General features: G+C 41.6%; 1 protein-coding gene across 1 annotated transcript in view; it reads left to right on the forward strand.

Moving 5' to 3' along the window:
- Nucleotides 1-812: 812 nt before the first annotated feature.
- Nucleotides 813-18942, forward strand: part of vipr1b (vasoactive intestinal peptide receptor 1b) — a 34901-nt gene continuing 16771 nt past the window's right edge. The window contains exons 1-3 of the mRNA XM_061093847.1: nucleotides 813-866; nucleotides 6328-6418; nucleotides 8519-8629. Coding sequence (XP_060949830.1) covers nucleotides 813-866; nucleotides 6328-6418; nucleotides 8519-8629 — 256 coding nt within the window. The remainder of the gene's footprint in view (nucleotides 867-6327; nucleotides 6419-8518; nucleotides 8630-18942) is intronic.

An 18942-nucleotide genomic window follows, 5' to 3' on the forward strand; every position in this document is an offset into this window, starting at 1 on the left:
CCTAGAACCACTACTGAGCAAAGTCGTTTATGTTTCTATGTGTTGGTCCATGACGCACATGACAGCTTGGTACCTCTGGGAGGATTTGCAGTGTTGCTCCTTTGGGGTTGGAGAAGTGGATCCAGGGGATGGGGTGTCTCTATGTGGGTTTGTTGATTTGGCGTTTAAGTCTACTCCGAAGTTTACAGATTATTTTCAGTTTGCGTTGTAAGTAGTGTTGTAAGAATAAATACCTTTTGTCAAGCTAGATAAACTGGATGAATGGATAGATTCATTCCTGTATTATTTATAATTACATTTAAGGAATTAGTAAAGGTATGGCAATAGAAAAAGTATGATTCAATGAAACTAGCTGGCAGAAGGGCAGAGATCAGAATAATGAAAAGAGGAATTACCTCATTATCATTATTGGCTCAAATCAGGTTTAATCCGTTCAGTTTCTTCATATCTGATGTGATGTCAGCAAGAGGAGTCACTGCTTACAAGGCAATTAATCAGAGTTCTTCTTCTTTATTTGCACCATCTTAGACCACATCAGTCTCGCCTCCAGCAGCAGCAGCCTGACAGTCTGGACTGAGGCTCTGGAGTTGTGAATGGACGGGGGGGCGGGTTCAGTGGAACACTCGCAGCTCTCCTCCTGCTGCCTCTGGAGGAGCGCACAGGGAAAAGAGCAGTCAGACATGGAGCAGCAGCAGCTCTGAACACACACACACAGATCCTCGCTTTCTTCACACACACTTACTCACTTGATCTGAATTAACAGAGGAGCGCATGCAGCATCGAGGAGTCTTGAATAAGAAATTAAAAACAGGATGGATGCTTCACAGCTGCTTTTCCTGCTGCTCCTGTACGGATATCTGCCAAAAGTAAGTCTTTAAATCTCAAATAATCACTGTTATCACATAATATTGTTTTTATCTCATAAAAGGTTTTTATTTATGTAGTAAATGGAAAGTTTATGAAGAAAAACTGCATGAAAGTCAGTTAAAATCTTTTTTTTATATAGTTTCATGGTTTTATTTACACAGGATTACAAAAAAAGTGATATACTGTATCGTCTGATTTTAGACACTATATGTAAAAACAATGTATTTCCCACAGTAATTTTTCAATTTTCTGGACATTTAACCCATTTTACTGGTCTTTAATTTTACTCTGTTCAGAGATGTTGATAGTAAATCTCACTGTGAGAGAAACATATTTCATCTTTCTGTCTGTACATGAGTCAGGGAACTGTGAAGGTGAAGTGTTGTCTATAACACAACCAGTCTGCACTTAACACAAAAACTCTATTTATTCCATTCAATTATTTTTGTATAGCGCAAAATCCTAACATACACTGTCTCAGGGCACTTTACACAGTAGGCCAAGACCTTCAAAATGTTACGAGAAACCCAACAGCTCCCACAATGAGCAGCACTTACCTGAGCATAGTCACGAATATGAAAGTGGGCGAACTCGGATTTCTATTTAAGGGGGATGTACGTTTGACTTTTGCAACTTTTACATCCAAAGTCTGATGTCAACACTTCCATTATATTTACAGTTTAATCTTACTTGATATAGGACAGATTACAATAAGATAAACATATGTCTTTTTTTAAATTAAGATGAATGCACAACTGTAAGGCGCTGTATTGATTCTGCAGGGACTCTCCGTGCTCCCGATCAGTTTTATGTGTGTGGTAAATGACCAGTTTTATATTTATGACTTTGCAGTTAATAGTTGTTTCTCCCTCTGGGTCGAGATAATTGGCTAGAAACCCTCTGAGCGCTGCGTCCTGGTGATATGTCACCTGCTCTGCAGCAGGGGATGCTGGTGCTGTGTGAAGTGTCCGCTGAGGGTGATCGCTCTTCCCTGGGTCTTAGCTTTCGGTGACACATATAGCTCTAAAGATATATCCCAGGAATTAATTGAACAACCGATGTGGACATGCACCAAAACCAAGCACCTGGTGGTGGGATAACCTGATTCACGTCTTTTTCATCAGGCTCAATAACAATGCCCTCAACACTTACTCCCTTATTTTCCACAGATGTTTTTATCTGTGTTAAGGAATTTCTGAAATGTTTTCCTCTCACTGCACACGATGCCTTTACTCGAGCATCTTATTTCTGTCAGGTAGCCTATCTGCAATTTCACCGGCAAGGAACGGCGGCTTTATGTGACAACTTCAGAAATATGTGAGGAAATCAAAAAAAAGTCTGAATCTAAGCAGCTTAAGATTTCTGGATTATGATAATGCATTTGGGTGGGTTTCAGTCGTGACGCTCTTTCCAGGAAGAAACGACAGTGATCATGTCTCTTCCTCCTCACCTCTGACAGACCCCCCCCCCCCCCCCGAGGGTCTGAAAGATACAATCCAGATACGTCACTTGTTGACATATTTTAGTGTCTCTTACAGGCACCAGTGTGGAACACGTTTAATGGTTTGTCTTTGTCCCCCCACTGTGCAGCAATTGTGTCCTTTCCCCAGTCCTCGCAGGCTGCAATAACACACCCTGACATGTTTCATCAATATATCTAGTATTCAGGGGGGGTGCAGAAAAATCCCATATGTGGTAAAAGACAAGAAAAGAGTCTGAATGTGGCTGCACGTAAACGTTATTAGTTTAAAACCACGCAGTGTGGAGGGTGGGCGATAATGACTTCTCCTCCTGGTCTCCTTCAAAACATGAAGCTGCCTGAGAGAGACGGTGGGAGATTTGGGAGACGCTTATTTCCAGAGCAATTTACACGTCAGCTTAATATTACGCGCTGATGTGTTTCACTGTGTCTCATTTCAGATACTTTAAGTACATTCAAGTAGTTCACTGTGTACTTGTCCCGTGTTTGACAGGATGGTGGAAGATGGTAGTTGAAAAGGACGGTCTGCACCATAGACTGTGAATAAAGACAGACGAGATGTTTCCCAAAAGTGAAGCCAAAGCGATGGCTGCAGTATAAGTCACAGTCCCTGCCTCCTCCATGTTAGCAGATGGGAGATGGACTGAACTAAAAAGCAGTAAAGAAGATTTGATCTGTCATTTTAAGTATAGTTCAAATCTGATATTTGCTCAATTTTGAAAATTGTCCCTGATAAGTTTGGTTTTTATTAGTTAATTGATGCTATGATAATGAAGTGAAATGTCACGATTGACAGCTGTGATTGGTCGAGTGCGTGTGTCGGCGAGACCTTGATACCATGACTCCAGACACATCTTTGTAAGGAGCGTTCCCCCAAAAGTGAACGTGGAGAAACAGAAACTTGTTTTCAAATGTTCCACTTGTTGACTTTGGAAGCCTGAATGTGTCCGGTAGCAACTACTGACATAGGTGTCGTGTAATTATACCTTAATATGTTACAAATTAATAGATGTTACTCATATAACTGCGGCATATATACAGTGCACTGCATGTTGCCATAATAGTAAGCCTGAACATGCTTATGAACTCAAACTATAAAGTGCCAGTACTGAAGATTGCGCGTTTCAGCTGTATCCTCAAACACTTCCCGGGTTTTGCTCTGTGTGGAAAAAAGTCTTTACATTTTATCTAGTCAAAGCATAGAGCTCAGGTCGACTGTTGAATTACCTCCACGTGTTGAAAATCAAGGTGACGGCTGTAGATGTATACAAACGTGGAGCTGCTGCTCTCCACTAAAGCTTTTAAGGTCGGGGGATAAACACGTCACTCTGCATTGAGCCGCCACACACAGACTCAAGTTTCCCACTTCATTTTCCTGTCAGCTCGCCTCATTTTTTAATTTGACTGTTATCTCGTAAGTAAATGACAACAATCGACCAAAACAGCCTGGTTGCGTTCAGGAAGAGATCAGTGCTGAGGTAGTTGTGTGATGTTCTGCACATAGACACAGTTTGTGTGTGCGTGAGCCCCTGAGGCCTTGTAGAAGTCCAATTATCATCTGCTTAGTTTGAGATTGGCTGTTTGATTTATTGATGCAACAATCTCCACGACTCAACTGGCTGTAGACACTATTGTTGTGCGTTTTCAGTATTGTTTACTTGTAAGCACTTAATATTTGTGTTCAGTATTTTAAACACCATCGTAAATCACTGTCAGGACATTTTTACCTTTGTCTCTTGTATTATTGAGATTAGGAAATCTACCCCAAACTCAGCCGGTGCCATAAATCACACACTGTGAACTCTAGAATTGGTTTATTATCATGGTGTCCTCTCTGTGTATTCTGGCTCCACTCGCAATATACAGGGTTATATGTGAGCTAATTAAAGACCTCAATGCAACAAAGAGAGCCTGATCCTCTAAAGTCCCTGCTCACATTCCTTCATCATGTCTGTTTTCCAGCCTGATGGGAGACTTTGTTTCAGTTCTGTTGTTTATGCAGCTTCGATGGTTTTCGGGCAAACTTTATTCTTTATTGTCACAGATTTTATTTCCATAAAGACAGAAAATAAAGCAGAGAACTACTTGAATATCAAATTCAACTGAAAATATGGGTTGATGGCGAGAGGTTTTAGTTTGAGGGTTAGGGGTTAGATGCTTTTATTTAAAGTTCCAGCAGAAGTACGTGATTTTAAAGCGAGACTATGTAGCTGGAGAAACAGCGGCCTCTGTGGCAGCAAGTGGTACAGAACTCTGGTGCATTTCCCTGGGTCAGTGTATTATGCTATAATATAACACATAATGTAACATAATTGAAATTAATTCATTTAAGTTGCTCTTAAACAAATACACATTGATTGAACAATACAATCATGGCTTCACTTGACAGTATGATCACAACATTGATACTAAACGAGGAGCTTGTGGTTTCAAATCCTCTCCCAAACGCTCCACTACTACGTTGCTGGACTCTCAATTTCTTGGTAATCAGGAATAAGGTTACCAAAGGGTCTGGCCAACATGAATTTTCCTCCTCGGTCCATGTTGCTGTGCTCGGATAATGTCAGCAGATTAATCCCATGCCTCCTGGCTGCTGCTGCTGCTATTACTGCAGGATATGTTGGATTTTCTGTGGTAATCGGCTGAAAGGCGAAGACTCCTGTGAGCAAACCTGTGTGGGTTATGAGGAGAACCTCACAGGAGGAGAGATTGAGTGAGGAGATAAATAAAGCTCAGGGGTGTGGAGATAGAGATATTTTGTACTTTTTTATATCTTATGTTTCCATGTTTACCTCCAGGCCACCACAGTCTGAAGCAGAACATGGTGCATGTTACTGAGTTCTTCTGGTCATGCTGTGATGATAACCCGCAGCAGTATTTCCCCCTCCAGACGTGTTTTAGAGGAATATAATAATAATTGTCCTATAATCACAGGAGTTACACAGTTATATCTCTGCCTGGTTGTGTGAAGTTGTGCAACGTGACCTGCTCTTTGCAGACGTCATATTTTGTGCTCAATTATTTTCTGCACAATCAGACTTCACTAAGCACAGCAGGTCCATCAGCTGTTGGGTATTTACTTCTTCTTTAAACGTTTATTCCGCCTCATTACGTCGAGTCATTACACTAACGTGCTTGTTGCTGTCGCTCTGTGAGATGTTGTGTCGTGTGTGTGTGAGTCGAGTTTAGTGTATAGTCTGCTCTCTGCTGGTTTAATAAAGTCGTATATTTGGAGCTCAACCTCCGACTGAACAGGGCGTTTGAGGGTGATGGATGAGGATGATTCCATGTCTGACAGCTCCATGGGGGTTGGGGCTCATGAGAAGAGGAAGTAAAGACATCCCTCCAAGAACCAATTAGAGAACATGAGTTGTACAGTTGTAAATACATCCTGCGCTTTGTGCATCACTCTTCACTGCAGCCTGACCTTTCCTGCCTCCAGCGTCCTATGTACCATCGGATGAGGGGGTGAAGCCCCTTTTTCCTGGAGTCCATGATTGCGCTCGGCTTCGTGCCGACTTCTCCTCCCTCTCTTTCTCTCTTCATCTCCACTGACCTTCTCAAGCTCGTCGCTCATCTTACATATTTCCATTGACCCACCGGCTCTCTAACCAGCGGCTGTCGCTCCGCATTTTTCAGCCTCTGTTGACACAGATGAACATTTGCGGTAGATTACTCAGTGGCTGCCTTCTCCACTTCCTAATCCATTTGCATGATAGCATCTGTTTGCCCAGCGAGAAGGAGCTCTGTTTGAAATTCAGACATGGAGGACATTTCTGTGTGTTTACTGTGTTATAAGCCTGAGGTTCATTCTAAGAACAAAGCATGGGAAGCTTCAGATGCAGGAATGTCTTTTATTATCAGCAAATGTTTCCTTCCACGTTACAACTCCACCAGTCTCAACCTTTTAATAACTGTGATGCGATGGAGGCATATTTTCGATATCCGATGGCTGAATGTGCTTTTCACCTCTTCCACAGGTGTTATCGGTGCAGATGTGTGACGTGGTGAACGAGATCGAGCAGGAGAAGGAGCGCTGCGAGAACAGCACCTCTGGGAACATCACTTCAGGTCATTTTCTGAAATACACTTTCCTCCATCTTGCTGTTTGGAGGGTGCGGGCGGCTATTCCGAGGAAATGGGAAACAGTATGAGTAAATAAATAGTGAGGTATAAGGTAGCGCGGCGTGGGAGTTTTCAGATAAAGCTCCATTAAGGGCAGGCAGAAATACTTTTTTGCAGACACAGCTGAATGAATTACCCTGACTGTAACCTCTGCCAACTCTTAGAGTCGCTCAAAAATTCAAAGAAATTCATATTTAGTTGCTCATTTATGTCAAAATCCTAAAGGAGACGACATATGAGGCTTTGGAAGTTTCTCTTTCCTCCAGTGTGATATTCAAGTTTATGGGCTTATAGCGGAGGAGGAGTCACATGAGGTAAAGATGCTGCCTTCAAGGTGAAAGGCATTAAAGTGCTTAAAAAACCTCAGTGGGCAGTGTGTGCATTTGCATCAGAATTCATACTCCTTCTCTTGGTCATAAGATCTGAACAAGCTAATACACATATTCGTAGTGTGACGATCTCATGATTATTATCGTTATTTCTGATACCGATCCAGAACCTGTCTTAGAATCATCATGTTTCTCAGTTTTCTTCAGTATCAGAGTGCTTCCACGAGAGTGTGGATACCCAACCTGAGCCCGTTGGCCCGGGTTCGGACAGAAAACATTGAAATGATGTGTATTTCATTTTGTTACGATGCACTTGGCTGAAATGAGGTGAGACCATTAATAGAACTGTGAATGATTTTCTCCCCCACAGCCGTTAAAAGTCATGAGAGCAAACAGGATGAGATATTACATATATACATATTAAATTGAATAAAACTAAAGATCAGTCCTTCATATGACCCCATGAACAGGGTTAGAAACTCATCTGTTTTAAATATAACTGTTCTGTCTCCATTTACTGTAATTTTAATAAAAAATCACCACTCACGCTGCGCTGTGTATCCGCTGAATATACATGAAGTGCCCGCGTGGAAACAGCTTTGCACCTTATCTCTGCGGCGACCCTCATTTCTCCACTTTCCTATCTGCTTCCTCCACAGGAAGGTGGTGGACATGCTCTGAGAGGTCACGTCCCTAATAAATGAATTAGATGAATGTGCCTATACGCTCACATGGTTTTACAGTATATGAAATATAGACATGGACAAAACGGATGCAAAAATGACATGACAGCTCCTGTACCCATCAATGCATGTTCAATGCACATAATTAACTTTTGAGATTAATGTACAGAGTTATAAAGATTGTGTGCTTTCATGTTTTTGTAGCTCAGAAATTTGTCTTTCGCAGAAATTATGCTTGTTTTTTGGTGATTTCACATTTTCCTACTTACGCCTTCAAATTAAAAGGTTATGAATTCAATTTCCAATATAGAGAAGCGTTAAAAAGGAAAAATTCCAGTTGAGCTGCAGCCAAATAAACAATCTATTCATGTGCTCCTAATCTGTGGCATGTGTCTGTTTATGCCTCAGCATGCAGTGTGTCAGAGGAAACTAAACATGCAGTGACTGTGGTGGTGCAGCCTTCACCTTTTAATCCTAATGGAATTTCAATGGAGGCAAAACATTAAAAAAAAGGTGAACTAAAATAACAATAAGGAGTAATTACTGATGTAAGTGTTTCCTGAGCTGTTGGAAAGAAAAACGAAAGAATAGAACCAGCAGTTACAATATTTAAGAGACACAAAGACGCTGTGGAGTTCATTTTCTCTCCCTTCCCATCGCTGGGAACAGTTTTCAGAGAGGTGACAAGCTACCTAATTATTTATTGATTGATAAAACTCAATAAATTGGATTCTCCCGTATCTCTCCAGCCAGACGTCACAGATACGAGCGTGTAACATGTCTCCTCTGTGGATTCACAGCCACGTGTCGACAGTTTATGAAATAAATCTCACTTGATTGACTTATAACCGAGAGTTAAACACTCATATTGAGTTGTGCCTGTCAGTCACTGCTGCATCACAGATATGGATTGTGTCACGGATGTCACGTCAAGCACATCATGAAAAGTCACCACAGTGTGTTTGTGTGTGTTTGCATCTGTGTGTGTCAGTGTGTGACAGTCTGAGTGATCCCATGTTAATCTCTCCCGACAGGTTGCCAAGGAACGTGGGACATCATCGCCTGCTGGCCGACAGCCAGGGTGGGAGAGGTGGTCACAATAAACTGCCCTACGTACTTCAGCTACTTCAGTGACCAGCACAAAGGTAAAATCCTCTTACTTCTGTTACTGCTGATACAAAATCTATCCATCCACTATCTATAGAGTTTATCCTTTGAGGGTTCCAAGGACCAGGAGCCAATAGCAGCTGACAATAAGTGTGAGGTGGGGTTCACCTTGGACAGGACGCCATTGTATCCCAGGGCCGACATATATAGATATATATATAAAGAGAGAGAGAAACAACCATTCATGCACACAACAAGAACATGGGATCATATACCTGCAGAAGCTGTCTCCTTTAATTCTATCAAGCTGCACCAAGTTGCACTTTTAGAAAATCAGTTCTTAGAGTTGTTCTGTCTTTGGACTTTGGGAGGAAGCAGGAATACCTGGAGAAAACCCACACAGGCACAAGATAACATGCAAGTTTTTATACTTTTACTTCAGTGAAATACCTTGAGTACTTCCTCCACCTCTGCAAAACACATTATAATCAAAATACTTTTTGATTATTTTTCCCTAACCGACAGTTATATGTTCACAGAACTTATGCACATTCAAAACAATGAAAATCTGTGATAAAAACAAATGCATTGTCCTTTTAAATGTCTGAAATTGTATTCATGCTGTAGTAATGTGATAATGTGGAGCAGTTTTAGGTCATTTTCCAGTGATTACTATTTATCTAGCTGGGAGTGTTTTGACATCTATTCAAATTATCATTTGTTGGGGAAATCAGAGGAAGGACCATTTCCAGATTAATTAGTGAGATTTGCATACAGTCGAGCCTTTAGGACGATGAAATGTGTTGCTTGCATGCAAATGGTCATTTAGATTCATCAACACGGTTTCAGCTCCTGAGGCCAAGAGGAAGTTATGAAGAACCCTGCAGAGGGCTGAAGGCAGACGACAGCCAGGACAGTGGATGTTGACTCATGAGCCTCATAGCGAGCGTCATTACAATGATAAAGTTTGCATCCATAATTTTTTTTTGACCATTTCTCTAATGTTCCCGTAGAGCGAGAAGAGTAGACCTCTCTCCCCCTCTCTCTCCACCACAGCTTCTCTCAGACAAAGCTCTGGTCTATCCAGTGTTGACGCTGTGGACTAATGCATTAAAAAGTGTTTCAGATAGAAAGCAGGAGGGGGGCTCTCTAGGTGCCTCAAACCCGGGATCCGAGTTGATCTGGGTTACTGTAAACAGTGTGTAGTGTTTACACGAGCTAAAGGGGAGAGCCGATTTAAAGTGAGCACGAAAAAAAAAAGTCAGGGTCTGAGAAAACAAGGAGGAATCCAGATCATCCTGAAACCTTTGCTTTGGAACCGGCACAGACGGAGAGAGGAGGGAGGATCCACTAACATGAGATAAGATAGAGAAACGGGCCTAAGGGCACAGACAGGTGAAATACAAGAGCCCGATTTAAAGTTGTGCATCTAAGGACTCGTTTTAAAACTCTTTTAATTGCTATTAGTCAGTTTTTTGGTGGTTTTACATATTTTTTGTCAATTTTTTGTTTCTTGTGCTAGTTTCAATGTTATTTCTTGGTTCTTTTGAGGTCGTTTTGTGGTTGTTTTGAACCCAATGATAGTTTCATCTCTATTTTAGTCTGTTGGAAGTCATTATGGGTCGTTTTGTGTTTTTTTTTGCATTACTTACATTGTTGTTTTTGTTAAGTTTTGTCTTTTAAATGTTTTTTTGGTGTCTCCAGTCATTTTCAGCCCCTTATTGGTTGTTTGTGGTCTCTTCATAGTTATTTGTTTGGCTTTTAACGGAGCTTTATGACGTTTCAAACCTAATCACAAACAGTCACTTCATGCAGGGGCTCCATCCTTCCTCCCGCTAATTTACGCTCATAAAGGACATTTTTATACTTTGAACGTTCCAAAAACTAGAGCACAGCTTTGCATTTTTGGAATCTTGCTTTCTCATATGCTGTCCTTGGATATCGGTCCTTTGTTGTGGATGAATTTCTACCATTCACTTCCCTTCCTTTAAAAACCTGGTGTCCTTGTCTATCGCCGTCACCACATCAACTCTTCAGCTGCCCTGAGACCTTCAAAGTATCTGTCAACACCTGAACCATCAAAACATCGGCTGCCTGACTCAACAATCACAAACTTATTCTAAAATCTTTGGCTCTTCTTAAATTACTTGAAGCTTGTCACAAGGTTTCTTGAATTTGAATTGAGTGACATATTGAGTTATTAATTAAAACACACATCAATGCGGGGGAACATGGAGGCTCAGATCAGCTTCAACACCAGTTTGGATATTTTCTGACCCAAGCTTCTCCTTCAGATCTTCTCCTTCACTCTCAGAGTCATTTTCCAATCTGTGCTGATGGAAATCCATTTCCTCTTTTCAGCAGCTCGGGACTTTTACCTGCAGCTCTTTCACCTGCTCCTCTTGTGTGTCTGTGTGACCCAGACGTGCAGCCGCTGTTCACTCTCACCTCCTGACTGAGATATGTGCTAATAGACGACTATTGAGCGCACCACTGGACACAGGGCTTTTACTGTCTGGTAACCAGTACCACACTAACAGGTGATACTTCACTGTAAAATCCATCTTGTGCAGGTCATATAAGCACAAGCTCTGCAATGAGATGGATAAGATACTAACTCTGGTGTTAGTCTGGCTGCTGAAACCAGTTTGATTAGTTTTTCTCTGATAAAAGTTTCTATTTTTACAAAGACCAAAGCTTCACCTGGGTTTCTTGTCGTGATTCTGCCCCTGAACAGACTCTGAAACTTTAAAATATATCTTTGAAAATCTTATTGTTGGACTGTTTCCTGACTTTAACCCTGTTATTTAGCGTATTACCCAGTTTTAGGGGGAAGCGTAGCGTGCAGAGCTTTAGAGTTGTTGTTGCTTCCTCTTTCCACCTGTTTCCAGTCTGACACTAAGCTAAACTAACAGACTGCATCTCTAACAGCCTGAAGGAGGAATATTGATTTTTCTCATCTTATTCTTGGCAAGAAAATTGCTGCAGAGGATGACAAGGTGTAAATTTAGATGAGCTAATGTCTATAATTGCAGTTCTGCCCTGATTTAACGTTTAAGCTTGATGTTGTTACACAGTATCTAAAGTTTTAAGTTATGTTTGTGTATTTTTTGTCGCTTTACATCCATAAACCCTCGACTAAATGTGGGTGATCTCTTTCACCTTTGCACATATCTCAGATGTAAATGAAGCCAAACCATCACCTCTTAGAAATATGATCTCCAACGTGTGAGTTTGGATGTACTAAAAACCCCACGTGTATTGATGGAGCAAACAGAAGTTTAACACTGTTGGAGACTTATTTAAATATCACTTTATGTTACATATGAATTTTTACTGTCAAAGATTGTGTTTTTTTTAAATTGATCAGTAATAGTGATTTACATAAGATGTACAGTATGAAGGGGTATATCAGAGAAACAGTATTATCAGTCTGTAGAAATAAATGTATATTATAAACATTGTTGTATGATAATTTCCTCAGTGTTAACTTGCATTTATCATGATGCACAGTTTAGCCACAAGTTACCTGAGCGAGGTGTTGACCTGTTATTTATTCAGTGAACACACAAACAAGATCGAGATATTCTAACATACTGGGACTTACCCTTTATAATAATATAATTTGCTCAGATTCATCTTCCAGGTAATGGTTGATTCATCTTGTTAGAAATCATAAAAAAAACTTTGACTCCTGAAGTTATATTTTAAGTATCAAAGACAGCGATAATTCTTGGTGCATCAACAGATTCAATACAAACAGGAACTGATAGTAAACGGATCTGGATAGATTTTAGAGATGCCATATTTCCAAAATGTAAATTTCTATAACGTGGCTCAAATTGTAGCCCACAACTAACCAACCACCCTGTGTTTCCTGTGTTCGTAATGTGTGATGCAAGAAATCAACCAAAGAAAGTAATTGGATTTTTTTCTACAATATATTTTCATTCATTTCTACCTTAAACTCAGGATTGCCTTGACATGTCTTTCACTCAAAAAGGTTTTCAATTGAGTTGTAAACAAACTACTCCAACTGATTTCTTTAACTTCATCTTCCTCTTTATCGTGAACCTGACCTTGTCACCACATAGAGAGTTTTGGATTTGAATATCTTAGTGTAATAAGTTGAAGGGTCTGACGGGAGGAGATGTTAGAATGATTTTAAAAGCTGTTAACTCCATTGTTGAACCTGTGCAGGTGAAGCCACACTTCAATAGTTCGAAATGAACTTTACTTTGAATCCTTGCGACTTTTTGTCTGACTCATGTTGAGTGGGCGTCTGCAAATTGAGTTAAATTACACGTTGTAAAGAAAATATTCACTCATTCTTTCTCTTTCACCTGCATACACACGCTGAATGAATACCAAATATTCATGACCTTTTTCATCGTATTGAACTCTTTTTTCGCCAACCCCACATATTCACTGAAAAAAATCATTGTACCTTCAATGGGAAGCATCAATAACTTGTGATAGTTTTCACCTTGATTTATATCATCATCTTTTTTTCTCTTCAGGCACCAAAATATAATTTTCACATTTATATCTCAGCGTGTCACAGCAGCTCGGTTGTATTACACAGAAATGTAAACAGTTTCCTGAATGCTTCAGTCCTCTGGGGTCAGGGATAGAAACAAACATTATTAAAACCGCTGCTGCTCAGGAGACCTGTTCCACACCACTGAGTTAACATCACACACTCACATGCACTGGAACTAAAGCTGAACATTCGATGAAGTCCACATTTTCCAGAGGGGCTGTTTGTGAGAAGGTACATGTCTGAGTCAATTGTTCCGGACATTTCCTTCAGCAGAAAAATGTCCTGAGAATCTACAGTTGATGTTGTTACTAAAGGCTCCAGTATGCTTCTACGTATCCGTTTCTCGGAGAGGGCTCCAAGGGGGGAAGAGTCTTTTTGATTTTTACTTCTCCGACCACTGTACGTCGAAAAAAATTCACCGCCAAACCCATAGGTGGCGCAACGGAAGACGAGCTCAGAGAAGCCTACCCCATTTGGGAAGAAGAAGTCCACGTGTGTCTGTTTATCCCTGTTAGCTTGCCTCACACACACTGAACCATGGCAACTAACAGAACTAAATAAAGTGACACCCAGCGGGTCAAAATGCTGATGTCATCGTTTCTTAGCGCAGCGGTTCTCCGGTCTTGTTTCCGAACTGTGTTGCTGATTCCACAGCTTGAATCTGCTTGAGGCTACACGGAGCTAGCTCCCCTCCCAGCTAGCTCCCCCCAGCTTCCGCACACAGTCAGCAGGGACTCCCGACACTAACTACTACTATCCAGTGTTTGCTTCTAACCTGGCGGTATTATAGAAATAGTGTCATGATAGAAGTGGAATTAAAGTCGTGACGGCGGGGTTATGAACTGTTACCACCGCAGTTAGCATGGTGGCTAGCCCGCTAGCCTAGCCTGCTAGCGCCGTTTTGAAAGCTCGTTATAACCGTGTGTGACCGTGCACACATGCCGTCAGTGCTCAAACGAGCCACCGTCAGCCGGACAACTCCGCTGGCTTAACACACACGTCACATTAATCGTAGAGTCATAGTTGTGTTTGGGTTTGATGTGACACAGGGAAGAAGGCAGGAAGTTTGAGGTCCGGAAATGACGTCGTAGGGAAATGATGTCGTTCGCGGACCAATCACAGCCAAGAGCTGTCCGTGGGCTCTCCGACATAAAGATGGACAGTTAGAAAAATCAGACGTGTACGAAAAGCTCTCCGAGGCGCTCGGAGAGGGCGTTCCACGACGGATAGGGCGGTCTTATCTGTCCGTAATAGAAAAGACGTACAAGCATAAATTGGCCTTTACTCGCGACTGAAGAAAAACTGAGAAAAATTAAGAGTACAAGTCTCGGGACAAAAAAAGGAGCCATGCACATGGAAGATGCTGATGAAGATGTGAACTTTGAAAGACAAGATTGGAGAGCTTTTGGCGATAAGAGCCTCCGCCGGTGCCGATTCTTGATGCTTCAAACAACATCTTGATTTCCACAGTAGAATCATATATCCTCATCCTGAATGTTCCAGACGTGTTCCTGTTGTCGTGAACTATCTCCTGCCTCCGTCTTCACATGTGAAAGGCAAAGTTGGTAAAATGTCTGGACCCAATGTCCCAGACGGAGTTCATGTCTGAAAACGTCTTGACAGTGTTGCTGCAGAAACTCTTCAGATCCCTTCACTTTCAGGACACTTCTCTGTGTTGTAGATTTCATAATAATTGAAGAGCTTATTGAAATACATTTAACAATCATTTTACTAGAGACATTAACCTGTGGTAAATGAAACCGTTTGGACAAAGTTTACAAAGCCAAATTAAAATCATGAAGTCTCTGTAGAGCTCATTGTGGAGCTGCATGATTCAGAGGAAGGTTATAAAATAAATTCTACTGCTGATCCAGAGTTCATGTTTGAAAACAGCTTCAGTGAGAAAAGTCATTTTGTTTTTTTTAAATTTGCTTTGATCAGTTAAACAGTTCTGACGTATTCTGTCCCTCTTGTCAAAAAACCATTCACAATCATAGCAATGTAGCATTTTAAAGTGCTTTTCTGAAGATGAGACTGAAGGATGTTCTCGAACTCTGTGTTCTACTGATCATAAAAGGGCGAATACAGTGAAGCATAAATGGAACTTGAGAAACAATGTAGGACATGTACATTTTCACACCTTTTCACACCAGATGATCATTCAGCACAAAGTTTCTATGCTCAGTGGCCTTCACAGAAATGAGTCACTGTGAGAGAGGAAGTTGAATACGTGCTCATCTGCGTGATTATACACTGTGTAGCAATCGTAAAACACACAACATTACATTCAAGTGGGAGGAAGAAGGAACAAAAGAGTCAATATTTCTCTGACATTTCTTCAATTGTACTTTATTTTCTTTTTCTTTTTTCGTGAACACAGGACTAAACGGCTTTAATCATCTCTGGACCAGACTGTCTGAAAAGCAAAACAACTTCAGACATGTAGCCGGCCGTCAACAAGACTTCGTTTTAGTTTCCCAATCATCAAGACGACATGTCCTGTCAAATCAGTGGATGAGGCAGTGATTGTCTCTTCCGCTGCTCACTTTGACGGATTTGTTGATGTGACTCCTCTTTGGTTTCTGTTGAAGTGCTGCTTAACGATCAGATGCAATCAGCCTCCGTACAGAAGGAGGATTTTGTTGTCTATTTGCCTCCTCATGGTCTGTGGCAGCAGCCTCGGGCTCTTAGTAAAACCATTCAACTGTGGAGACTATTTGACTTCCAGCATAGGCACGGCCGGAGAATCGGACACTGTGCAGGCCGTTGAAAAGCATTGAAAGGAGCGTGGGACGTTTACTGACAAGCCTGACCACGACGTTTAAGACATTAACAGTTTGAGTTGAACTCCTCTGGAGACTTTGCCTGGTTCGGCTCATTCTGTCTTTATTATTATTCCGTCCGTCCATCCATCATCCCTCCTGACTCACTTTCACCATCTGAAGTTTTCACCATCTTGACATTTCCAGGCGAAGAGGACACTAGCACAGTCTGTCTGCTCCGACCTGAGGGAGCATCACGGAATTACATCTATCTATCTATCTATCTATCTATCTATCTATCTATCTATCTATCTATCTATCTATCTATCTATCTATCTATCTATCTATCTATCTATCTATCTATCTATCTATCTATCTATCTATCTATCTATCTATCTATCTATCTATCTATCTGTCTGTCTGTCTGTCTGTCTGTCTGTCTGTCTGTCTGTCTGTCTGTCTGTCTGTCTGTCTGTCTGTCTGTCTGTCTGTCTGTCTGTCTGTCTGTCTGTCTGTCTGTCTGTCTGTCTGTCTGTCTGTCTGTCTGTCTGTCTGTCTGTCTGTCTGTCTGTCTGTCTGTCTGTCTGTCTGTCTGTCTGTCTGTCTGTCTGTCTGTCTGTCTGTCTGTCTGTCTGTCTGTCTGTCTGTCTGTCTGTCTGTCTGTCTGTCTGTCTGTCTGTCTGTCTGTCTGTCTGTCTGTCTGTCTGTCTGTCTGTCTGTCTGTCTGTCTGTCTGTCTGTCTGTCTGTCTGTCTGTCTGTCTGTCTGTCTGTCTGTCTGTCTGTCTGTCTGTCTGTCTGTCTGTCTGTCTGTCTGTCTGTCTGTCTGTCTGTCTGTCTGTCTGTCTGTCTGTCTGTCTGTCTGTCTGTCTGTCTGTCTGTCTGTCTGTCTGTCTGTCTGTCTGTCTGTCTGTCTGTCTGTCTGTCTGTCTGTCTGTCTGTCTGTCTGTCTGTCTGTCTGTCTGTCTGTCTGTCTGTCTGTCTTTCTATCTATCTATCTATCTATCTATCTATCTATCTATCTATCTATCTATCTATCTATCTATCTATCTATCTATCTATCTATCTATCTATCTATCTATCTATCTATCTATCTATCTATCTATCTATCTATCTATCTATCTATCTATCTATCTATCTATCTATCTATCTATCTATCTATCTATCTATCTATCTATCTATCTATCTATCTATCTATCAACTGTTGCATGTATCAGAGTTTATCAACAGAAAACAAGCAATATTTACAACATTTATGAGAGAAGACAGTTTCAAAATATGGTGACGCTAGAAGAGGTTATTACATCAGGGACCATGGCAGAAAAAAAGCGACAACAGATCCATCATAGATGATAAACGAGGCCGTTAATCCACGACATTGTGACAATAGAGAGTACCTGCCCCAATCATTGCATCCTGTGGACGTACCAAACGGATGCAGGATACACGAGGCAGCCCTGCTCTCCTTCCTTGGTCTTGTTTATCTTTTTTCAAAACCTAAATATCATTTCGCTACTTTCAGTTTTGTGGGCTTTAATTCTGATTCCAGAGTCGGCCCCAATCAGATCCCACATGCTGTGCTGCTGAGGAAGAGGTTGAGGTATCCAAACACTTATTAAGTTCCCCACGCAACACAAACAAAAAAATCAATATCCAACGAGCTGATGCCATCCCAGTGCAACGCCACGCTCGAAAACTCCATATCTCTTACAGTGAGAAACCAAATCTGAAAATATTGCTTTCATCAATCACACAACACTTTGTAGGGATACGTCAAATCATTCACCTCCCCCTGATCGTGGAGGCATTTTATGGGCAACCTATATTTCCTAGCTCTGGTGTTATGATGCAGTCAATACGGATAAAAACGAAAGAAATGAAAGTGTTCTATAATGACACAGATCCATAACAGGAATGACCCAAGGTTTAAGGTTTAAGTTAAACGACGGCTGAGGAGGCCCCCTGTGTAAAAAGACGTGCTGCTTCAGGTGACCATGACTCCGCTCGATGGGGTCATTCCTCTTTTTCTCTGCTAATGGCTCGACGCTGGGGCTAATGACAGAGCTCCACTTACTCCTCTGTCGCACACAAGAGGATGTGGCGACAGCTGCTGCCATCAGCACCTGCATCATCGTTCGACCTGTATGAGAAGCTGCAGGAACGGGACTCTCAGCCGTGGCTGCCTGGAAGCTCCTTTATCCATATTGTGTGTTCCTCTATGCCTGAGTAAAGACAATAGGAACTAAACAACAAGTAGTCAAGAATAAAACCAGACAGATACATAAATTGTAAAATGGTAAAAATCATAGATACGGATACATGCACAAGCACACTCATGCAAGGAGGGAAATTAAACCTCTGCTTTTAACCCATCTGGTGCAGGACACACAGAGCAGTGGGCAGCCATGTACGGCGCCCGGGGAGCAGATGTTGGGGGAGTAAGGTGCCTTGCTCAGGGGCACTAGACAGGGTAGGGAGAATCCTCTTGGATTTTTGGACAGATCAATCCAGGTTCGTCTTTTTTTGTTGTTTCTCCGTGGAGTCGAACCAGAGACGAACCAGAGCCCATAGTCCAAGTTTCTGCCACTAGTCCACTGCCTCTCCCTAAAAAATGATATAAATGGTAAATGGATTTGTATTTATATAGCGCTTTTCTAGTCTGATGATGACCACTCAAAGCGCTTTACAGTACAGTTTCACATTCACCCCTTCACACACACATTCATACAGTGCATCTACTTGCAGCACTTTGTTATTCTATGGGGGGCTATCGAGGGTTCAGCATCTTGCCCAAGCACACTTCGGCATGCAGATGGTTCAGACTGGGGATCGAACCGCAGACCTTCAGGTTTGAGGACGACCACTCTACCCCTCAGCCACAGCCGCCCGAAAAATCATATCATTCATTATTTCAAAAAATTTGAATGTTATGTTTGAAATGCGGTTGTGAAATTGTACTTAATGTGTTTGACTCCTTCGGTCTTAGCCATGCAAGCAGAGTTGTTCTGGTGATGTCAGTTCACCACTATTGGATGGAGTGTGATAAAG

Source organism: Limanda limanda, chromosome 20 (assembly GCF_963576545.1).
Source record: "Limanda limanda chromosome 20, fLimLim1.1, whole genome shotgun sequence".
NCBI classification, from domain to species: domain Eukaryota; kingdom Metazoa; phylum Chordata; class Actinopteri; order Pleuronectiformes; family Pleuronectidae; genus Limanda; species Limanda limanda.